Genomic DNA, 10,500 nt, shown 5'->3' with positions numbered 1-10,500 from the left:
GAATACGTATATCTGAAACTTTCATGTCACATTATTGCTAATTCAGTTACTCAGACTCTCGTCAGGTTCAGAGTCCACTTTAAGATTGTGGTTTTAGCTTTTAGAGCTCTGCATGGACAAGCACCACTGTGCACCAGAGAACCTTTACTTTCTGTGACCTGTCTATATGTGTATGTATACATTACTTTAACATGTGTATGTGATGCAGGTTTACATATTGAATGCCTTTTTTCTTCTTCTTTTCTTTCAGGCCTTACTATGGTTATCACGCCAAGGAGAAGCTCTTTATGAAGATCTATTTATACAATCCTCAGATGGTCAAGAGGTAAGGATCGAAGCAGTTTAATGTGAACAGAGATCATCCCAGCCTCCTGTTGTTTGAATGCCACACTGTGCGCACGAGTCTGCCAGCTTACTAAACTGAAATCGATCGCTGCGTATTCAGCTGTACTCATTGATTGGCTGAGTGTGTGTCCATGCATGAAAGCACACGGGAAGACTGTGAATTATTTGCCAGAGTGATCAGTGTTGGTGTTGAAAGTGTGAGTGGAGCTACTGATTTGAGGCTTGGCAGAGAGCGAGTAACTCTGTTAGAGAGAGAGGGACAGGCTGGAGGAACGAATGATGTATCGCTGGGAGGGGAGGGGTGGGGTGAAGGAAGGAAGGTGGAAAAGTAGACTGGCCTTGTATGTGTGTAAGTATGTTTAAGGTTTGGTTGCATTTTTGCCAGGTGTCAAAATTAATTTTTTTTAAGGTGAAACTGCAAATTTTATTTGTAATTACATGTATGTTTGGATGTGAATATATATATTTAGGCTATACCAGACCTTCCCAAAGTGTGGGGCCGGCGCGGTATGAAAGGGGGGAAAAAAACAACGACAAAAAACAACGCTTGGACGCTGCTAGCACGGGGCGCCTCCACAAACGCAAAGCAGGAGATGAAGCATTGCTGAATATGTTTCCAAACCAACTTCATTCTAAGCCAAAGACTAGAAAATATGGTGAAGCATATCTGCCCTTTGGCTTCACCTGCACAAGTGCCAAGGTAGGTCTCCCCTGCAGAGTTGGTTTTCCCTTCGTCGAGAGCACGCGCTGGGCTCTCCAAATCAGGGACAAACAGTGTCCCACATTCTTGATTTTTAGTTCACAAACACTTGTTGTAATGACTAACTACTCCTGACATTTTGGAGATGTTAGCTCTTTATACAGTAAAGTTACAGTGGGATACAAATAATATCAGGCTGATCCTGCCATGATTTGTTCCCCCGGTTCAAATTGCGGACAAACAGGATCCCACAGCTGTTTGTTTTTTTTTTTTTACCCCTTTTTTGCAGAGAGACATTTTTTGAAAAATGTATTGATAGCAATGTTGAATATTATTACACAGGAAAAAAAACAAATTACACCATGACGCCTCTGCCTTTCTAAATGGAGGGACAGTAACTGCATGTGTAAGCGTGTAAAACCTGAAGATAGTCAGATTAACAGTATTTTGTCTCTATCTGCCATTCTGCAATTCATGTCATGTAAACAATAACGTGGCGCACAGCGTGACGTGAAAAAAGGCGCATACCTTTAACGTTGCGTGACGAACTCTGTATTCCTCGTCCACACGTAAAGGCAAAAAAAGGAGTTTTAAAAAATCTCAGTTTTTGGTGATTCGAAACGCCGTTTACGTGTGGACGAAAGGTCCAAACGCATAGAAACAGCTGCGTTTTCAAAAATACCCGTGTAGGTGCGGACGTAGCGTAAAAGAGTTAGTAGTTTATTTTCTTACTACCTGTAATTTATTGCAGATTACTTGTATTTGCTTAATTGTTTACTAAATGTTTGAGGTGTGAAATAAACCGCAATGGAGCAAAATATGGGCGTGTGTGATTGGAGGATGTGTTTGTGCGTGCGTGTGTGTGTGCGCGCGCGCAGGGGGCGAGGCGAGCATTTTTCTTGTAAAACAAAGGGGGGCCTAGCGAAAAAAGTTTGGGAACCACTGGGCTATACAGTGGCTTAGCGTTCATCCTGGGTTCAAACCCACTTGGGGTCTTTGTACAGGGAGTGCAGAATTATTAGGCAAGTTGTATTTTTGAGGAATAATTTTATTATTGAACAACAACCATGTTCTCAATGAACCCAAAAAACTCATTAATATCAAAGCTGAATGTTTTTGGAAGTAGTTTTTAGTTTGAGCTATTTTAGGGGGATATCTGTGTGTGCAGGTGACTATTACTGTGCATAATTATTAGGCAACTTAACAAAAAACAAATATATACCCATTTCAATTATTTATTTTTACCAGTGAAACCAATATAACATCTCCACATTCACAAATATACATTTCTGACATTCAAAAACAAAACAAAAACAAATCAGCGACCAATATAGCCACCTTTCTTTGCAAGGACACTCAAAAGCCTGCCATCCATGGATTCTGTCAGTGTTTTGATCTGTTCACCATCAACATTGCGTGCAGCAGCAACCACAGCCTCCCAGACACTGTTCAGAGAGGTGTACTGTTTTCCCTCCTTGTAAATCTCACATTTGATGATGGACCACAGGTTCTCAATGGGGTTCAGATCAGGTGAACAAGGAGGCCATGTCATTAGTTTTTCTTCTTTTATACCCTTTCTTGCCAGCCACGCTGTGGAGTACTTGGACGCGTGTGATGGAGCATTGTCCTGCATGAAAATCATGTTTTTCTTGAAGGATGCAGACTTCTTCCTGTACCACTGCTTGAAGAAGGTGTCTTCCAGAAACTGGCAGTAGGATTGGGAGTTGAGCTTGACTCCATCCTCAACCCGAAAAGGCCCCACAAGCTCATCTTTGATGATACCAGCCCAAACCAGTACTCCACCTCCACCTTGCTGGCGTCTGAGTCGGACTGGAGCTCTCTGCCCTTTACCAATCCAGCCACGGGCCCATCCATCTGGCCCATCAAGACTCACTCTCATTTCATCAGTCCATAAAACCTTAGAAAAACCGGTCTTGAGATATTTCTTGGCCCAGTCTTGACGTTTCAGCTTGTGTGTCTTGTTCAGTGGTGGCTTTCAGCCTTTCTTTCCTTGGCCATGTCTCTGAGTATTGCACACCTTGTGCTTTTGGGCACTCCAGTGATGTTGCAGCTCTGAAATATGGCCAAACTGGTGGCAAGTGGCATCTTGGCAGCTGCACGCTTGACTTTTCTCAGTTCATGGGCAGTTATTTTGCGCCTTGGTTTTTCCACACGCTTCTTGCGACCCTGTTGACTATTTTGAATGAAACGCTTGATTGTTCGATGATCACGCTTCAGAAGCTTTGCAATTTTGAGACTGCTGCATCCCTCTGCAAGATATCTCACTATTTTTGACTTTTCTGAGCCTGTCAAGTCCTTCTTTTGACCCATTTTGCCAAAGGAAAGGACGTTGCCTAATAATTATGCACACCTGATATAGGGTGTTGATGTCATTAGACCACACCCCTTCTCATTACAGAGATGCACATCACCTAATATGCTTAATTGGTAGTAGGCTTTCGAGCCTATACAGCTTGGAGTAAGACAACATGCATGAAGAGGATGATGTGGACAAAATACTCATTTGCCTAATAATTCTGCACTCCCTGTATGTGGAGTCTGCATGTTCCCCCATTTTCTCTAAGAACTGTTGTTTCTCCTGCCTTTGGAAAACATGCAAGGTTAATGCTGCCGATGTTAGCCCCGGACACTCTTGGAAAAGAGATTGTAAATCTCAAGAGTTTCACTCACTGATTAAGTAAAGTTTGATTAGATTAACTACCCAGTATTTCCAGTAGTTGTCATATTCAGACTATGTAAGAGGGGCCTGTATGGAAGCCTTTGTATAGACAAATCAGTAATTCTCTGTCTTCGTATGACTGAATGGTAAAGCTTCTAAACATTTAAACTTTTCTTGGGGCTGTATGTGGACTAAAGTGTATATGAAGATGTAGACATTTTATATTAAATTAAAGCATGCCAATAAACTAAAATTCTGGGCCTAAGTGAAACTGAATTTACTAGCCCCACTTTACATGTACTTGGAGCCTGTCTCAAACATCAATGTGCTTGATTTTCTGAAGCTTGTGTAGTTAAACATTCCTAATTTCACAGTGGGGTAATGTAGATATGAGCCAGTCCTTGACATTTTGGCCTCTGCTGTGCAGCTTGATAAAAATGTGGTATGACATCTCTGTGATCTCTCTCTCATCCTCAGAGCATGCCCTCAGAGCAAAAAGGAACAAAATGATTAAGCTTTGCTGAGAAAACTTGATCAGATACAACTTGTAGCAATCCTTGATTTCAAGGCAGACCGCAGTTGTGTCTGGTCTCCACCAAAACCGCTTTCTCTCGAGCTGGGGGAGCATTTGTTCAGTTGTGTGTAAGCGGTTGAATGTTTTTTCTTTAAACACCAAGTGGCACATGTATCTTTTTATTTTAAATGGAGCAATCTGTGCTTGCTGCAGAGTGTGCGAGCTGCTGCAAAGCGGAGCCGTGATGAACAAGAGTTACCAGCCTCATGAGGGCCACATCCCCTACCTGCTGCAGCTTTTCATAGACTACAACCTGTACGGCATGAACCTGGTTAACCTGGCAGCTGTCAAGTTTCGAAGCGGCCAGAAAAAAGGTAAGGAATTTGGGCAGGGAGAGCACAGATTTCCGATCTTGTCTTCTTCTCTTTTTTTGTTTGAATTTTCTCTGTTTTTTCTTTGTGCCTTGTCATCAAAATCTAATTTTAGCATCTGATTGTAGTACATTTTCCTCATACTTGGAAAAACCCATAGATTTTTTTTTTTTTTAACTCATTACTTGATTGTTCCCTCATTGCTCGGCAGGGATGAGAGCAGGCCAGGGAAGGGTTTCCATGCCTTATGTCATATTGAATTAGTCTTGATCTCCCCTCAGCCTCAGGATGCCTCTGTTGTCTTTTTCTCTGTTTTCATCCCTAATGTTGTCCTCACGTTTCCCTTCACGTTTTGTCTTGTGGTCTTTGCTCTTTTCTCTCTCTTTCTCTCTGAACTTTCTTTTTCTGACCTCTTTGTCTTTCTTTCTGTCTTGTTCCTTTCGTTAATGGCCAAAGGTGAAATACAGAGGACGCATACCTCCATATGAAAGTTATAAGTGGGAAAGTATGAGGACAGGAATGGCAAGCAGATACTGGGGATCAGTAGCCCGCAGTCTGACTCTTCATTTTATTTGTCTGAGCTCCCTGTAGCCTGTGGAGCCGTGTCACATCTACAGAGTAACAGATTAGACACCTGCTGCAGCTGCTCTAGGTTTTGGCTCCTGTTTGATTTATAAGGTGAATACATAGCAGAAGTTGGATGTGACAGTCTGTGAACAAGCAAAACATGGGAGACACTTTTCATGCTGTCTTTATCTAATATTAGCCACACTGCAAGCAGCTCTATAAAAATAAACCATTTACCCTGTAGAATTACAACAGGTTTGAATGATGTTCATTGCTTCTGTCTTTCTTTGTGTCTTCTTACACATGAAGTGGCGTTTGACCAATGTGAAAAACAGTATTTCCTCCTTTTTCTTCACCGGCTACCATCAAGTTTGTAGTTTACTTTTGCCATTATCCGCTTAGCAGAGAAGTACACAGCTGACTGATGTGGCTGTTTAATTTAGATAACATAAGAACCAGTTTCCTGTTGGGTTCTGCAGTCTGCATCGGACGACTCGTGGGGGGGGAATTTTCACTGCCACCATGATTTTGGTTTTTTTAACATAAATCTATTTATTTATATATTTTGGGAGCCAGAAGTGACTATTTGGATGACAAGGTGGTGACCTACGTCTTCAGCTACTGCTAGTTATCTTATCAAGCTACATCCATAAAATGTACAGGTGCATCACAGAGACACACATACGTGCTAATTATTGCTAACTAACAGACTAATGAAATAGAATTTCACATAAAATGAAGCACAGAGGGCTGCTAGCTACTGCTAGCTACAGCTTTCACCCAGATTATAAAATATTATACTGGCTTCTCAAAAGCTTTTAATGCTGTAAAGTTTGATAACTTTACATGGGTGTCTATGGGGATTGACTCCGTCTCTAGTGGTCATTAGAAGAACTGCAAGCGTTTAGAAATTTCATTAGCTTAATTTTTATAGCCCTGTATTTGTGTTGGCAGCAAGGGAAGGAAAAATTCCCTTTTAACAAAAAGAAACCTGTGGTGTGACCAGGCTTGCAAAACAGCGGTCATCTGCTGCAACAGGTTCGGGGTGAGAGGAGGGAGACGGGACAGAAGAGACACTGTGGAAGAGAGCAGGAGCTGAATAATATCTAGTCATCAAATACAAAGCGGTATATAAACAAATAAAGTCTGAAGAACCAAAAAAATGTGTCTTTCTCCAAAGCTTATGGACCTACATGTATCTATGATTTGTGCTACAGTGAGCTGAACTCTTGATATCTCTGTATTGATCTGCTTCACGTAACCCCTGGAGAGAGGTGGTAGTGTGTGGGCTTGAAGCTCAGCAGTGTCTTGGACCTCACAGTGGTAGTGTCACGCTGGGGGTTTCTCTTCAGATCTTTGGTGAATCTTACCCAACTCCTCTCGCCCCTCGTAGGCACTAAAACCCCTGATTGCCAACTCTGTTTGATCTGAGTTTAGGCCTAAACTCAGCCTTCTGGTCGTCGTTCCCAATCAGACCTCTCTCCACACTCCCAGAGAGCATCCCGCCCAGCAGGACCACCTTCACTTGTGAGGCCATTAAAGACAGGAAATTCCACACTTGTTCTTTTAATAAAGTTCTTTTATAGAAGTCCTCACGCCTGACTGTCCTCCAACAAAAGCACAGTTCCCGTGTTTGATCCACCTCTACACTGATGCAATCAATGGAAAAGGCTCCAGTGTTCCCCTTACAACAAAGAAACCAAAATGCTCCAATAATGGGTACACCAGTTTACATTTTCTGCTCCCCTCAATGTCCAACTTGAAAGGAAGTTCCTAATCTGGGATCAAGCAGCAGAATAATAATAGACTGAGCTGGTAAAATGGGCCAATTCAAGATAAATGAAACCCTTAATGTGTTTTGAAGTCCATTCAACAACTTGAACACTCTGGCCTCCTAAATACTGAGATTAAAAAGTGTCACAGGTACCAAAAGAACTCTCCATGTAACAAAACAATGTTTTATTGTGCCTACCTTTGCTGCATTAAAGAAAGGAGGATAATCATGATTCATTATACCTCAGATTCTCTAACAGTGTGGATCGCAGTTTAATTGCTAAGAAATGGCAGCACTGAGCAGTTAATCAATCTGCATGAAATGAAAACCCTGTGGTTATCCAAATACCGTTACTGTGATCCTCTCATGTGCCTCTTATGTACATCTCTGTATGTGGTTAACAGATGAAGCAAAGGCAGACCCAGAAGGATCGGCGTTCAGGAGCATCAGCCCCTGGAAGGCTCCCTGTACGTCCAAGCTCAACGACAGCACCATAGGAGGCACATTCGTCCGCTGGGAGGAGAACGCCATACCCAGGCGAGTCTCTCCACATCTTAGTCTAAGCAGAATCTGAATGCACTGTTTTTGGCTTATGTCCGAGCTGCAGTGGATATTAGTTCTCCGTAAAGATAATTGAAAACCAAAATGGTAGCTTGTTTTTATTCATTTATTTCCCCCCCCCCCCCCTTTTTTTTTTTTTTTATGTTCACTGACTGTAGCTCTTTAGTCCTGGATGAGGTGGAGAGGCAGAGCACCTGTGAGCTGGAGGTTGATGCTGTTGCTGTGGATGTTCTCAACCGCCTCGAAATCGAAAGTAAGTTCACTCAGTATTGCAGCCACAAACTTAAGAAAGCAACGGGTGGGGGAAAGTGAAATTCAAGTTAAAGCACAGAAGAGTGATGGACTGCTCTGACGGCTGCCACACATCGAATCTTTTATCGGCCCCAAATACAAACATCGTGGATCTGACCTAATCCATCCAATCACAGGGGAGCAGCTAGACGTACAGAGGATGGGATAAAGGGTTAAAACGAACCAGGGACAATAAAGACAGATGCTGTCATCTGGCAAAGTAATGTAGTGCCAGAGCAGATGCAGCTTTTGTTCCTGAAAGATTTGTTTTAATCGCACACATCTGGATCTGTTGTTTTAGCGTGTGAAAGAAAGAAAGAGAGGTCATTCTTGCACTTACAATCTGAGCGGTGCCAGTTTTGCTGAACATTGTGTTGTCTTAAAAGCAGTCCTTCCATCTGGGTTGTAAAGATGCTTTGAGTTTTATCATTGAAATCAGATGGGACCTAACAAGCTTAAACCACAGAAAGAATCTGTCTTAAAGTGAAAAGAGAGGCCGTGATAGACAACAAGTGCGTGTGTTCTGCACTTATGAACTATTACAGTTTGTAAAGCCAGGGCTTTTTCTCAGGAACTTTATTTTCCTGGGAGCTAGAAGATTCCTTCTAAGCTTTGCTTGTGTCTTAAAAACAGCAAAGATTAGGCAGATTAGGACTAGAAGATTTCAGAAAGTTCTGTGGAAAGTCCTAACAATGTGACTGAATGAGAACTGATAAGTTTAGATGTAAGGGTTAAAGAGAGAGTGGGGCTTGGAGGTGAGGTTAACCATTCTCTGGAAAAATTATCCAGAGAATCACTGCTTCACCCTATTAACATAATATTGGTATATAATAACTGGTCTGTGGGATGTGTAGGATGTGTATTGTCAGGTGCAAGTTATCTGTGTGTTGATAAAGCTGTTATTGTGATATGTGTGTAAAGATGCCCACTGCTTTTGTTCTTCCTGCTTCCTATTTTAAGGCTGCAGGTTTTGGATGAAATAATGACTCTGTACCTCATCTTCTTTCCACATTATTTCTTTAATTGCGGTGTTGGAGCTGCATGACTGTGTAATGACTGCTATACAGACAAAGCAGAAGTCCTGCTGTGGAAACATGTGCAAAAAACTATGCAGTAGTTCTTGCAGTTAAAAACAACTTTATGAGTTGATGTTGTTAAGCACAGCTTTATATAAACACCGTGTTTGAGGGTACAGAGTTTGAGTATTTTTGTGCTTAATTCTCCATTTTTTTCCAGATCAAATTGGCAGGAATCCTGGTCTGCAGGCCATCTGGGAGGATGAGAAGCAGAGGAGGAGAGAGAAGAACCAGCCCTCCCAGATTGAAACCCCCGAGTCACAAGGTACAGGCATTCACCATGGAAAATCTTAGCTTTGTCTAAGTCAGTCTATGGTTTTCTGTTTAATTTCTCTGCGATCTGGGAATAATGGAAAATGTATGAGTATGGTTAACTGTATATAAAAGATGGTCATAGTCACTATGCTGTCACCCATTCATTTCTTAACTCTTCAGTTTCACCATTTGGGTCATTCCCATTGGTTGTTTGGAGCCAGAAGTGACTGTTTTTGGAGCTAGCAGGCTTGGTTATCAAGCGAGGCTCATAAACTGAACGCGTGCAATGCACAGGGAGACAAATCTGCTCATTAGTGCAAAGTAAAACATATTTTCATGAAACAAAGCAGGCTGTGTTGTTTGTCAGGTGATTCCATTATCAGGCATCGAAAGAACAAATGTGATGGAGAGGTCCAGCAAATGGAATTGGCAGAGAGCTTTTGGCTAGACAGACTTCTGTTGGCACACTTGTCAATAACAACAGCCACACCTTATCAGTATTCAGTTGGATTAGTTTTAAAAAGAAAATCACCCATGCTGCACCCAGCATCTGATCTACTTCTTGAGGAATTGCCCTTTTTTGGCGATTCTTCCATCCCCCAGAATTGCTAGTGCTGAAAGCGTGTAAGAACACAGCGTATCACAACTTAATGTTTATGGAGCTGCATAGCCACAGACTTTGGCCATGTGACACAGTACCCATGCTGGCTACTGCCCTCAGCAGCTGCAAAGCGAGCGTCAGAAGTGACCCATGAAGCAGCAGGAGAATGCAGCCTGGTCTGGTGAATCACATTTTCTTCGACGTTATGCCAAAGGCCGGGCGCACGTCTCATTTATCTGGAAAGAAGAGCTGGCCTGCATGATTCGCTTTTAAAGAAGGCCAGTATGATGCTCTGCAGCGTAATACTTGCTAAACATAGTTACAGGCCACCTACATCATTTCACCGACGCTAATCTAATTGATGCAGAGGTTTCAGCAGGATAATGTGCTTTGTTCATACTGCTCAGGAATGGTTTGACCAACATGACAAATTGTAAATTAACTTTTGAATTTCTCAATTCAGAGGAGAGGAGATGTTTTGAAACGTTGATTTGGATGCAAAATTCTTCGGTTCTAATGTGCGGGGAGTCTCATTTCAGTGGCGCCAGTGTTTCTGGTTACTGTGAAAGAGTTTTGAGAATGTCTGGAGGCAGTGTAGACTGTGGCTCACTGTGTTCTTCTATCATGTTATGCTTCTCTTTGTCCAACTGTGGCATCTGTCTTAGTTTTGTTAGAATTTTCCATTACCTCCACAAGTCAGAGTTATAATTCAAAGAGCTGTCCATATGATCGGTGGGAAAGCACTGTCCTTAAACTGCAAACCCT

General features: G+C 42.2%; 1 protein-coding gene across 1 annotated transcript in view; it reads left to right on the top strand.

Moving 5' to 3' along the window:
• rev3l (REV3 like, DNA directed polymerase zeta catalytic subunit) overlaps positions 1-10,500 on the top strand; it is an 80,918-nt gene that overhangs the window by 38,633 nt on the left and 31,785 nt on the right. The window contains exons 3-7 of the mRNA XM_013914138.1: positions 251-325; positions 4,453-4,613; positions 7,356-7,488; positions 7,671-7,765; positions 9,040-9,144. Of these exons, the coding sequence (XP_013769592.1) occupies positions 251-325; positions 4,453-4,613; positions 7,356-7,488; positions 7,671-7,765; positions 9,040-9,144 (569 nt within the window). The remainder of the gene's footprint in view (positions 1-250; positions 326-4,452; positions 4,614-7,355; positions 7,489-7,670; positions 7,766-9,039; positions 9,145-10,500) is intronic.

The sequence above is a fragment of the Pundamilia nyererei genome, unplaced genomic scaffold, assembly GCF_000239375.1.
Source record: "Pundamilia nyererei isolate P.nyererei 1_Seehausen unplaced genomic scaffold, PunNye1.0 scaffold00174, whole genome shotgun sequence".
Taxonomy (NCBI): domain Eukaryota; kingdom Metazoa; phylum Chordata; class Actinopteri; order Cichliformes; family Cichlidae; genus Pundamilia; species Pundamilia nyererei.
Note: the sequence above shows the minus strand (reverse complement) of the source record. Positions and strands in the feature narration are given on the sequence as shown.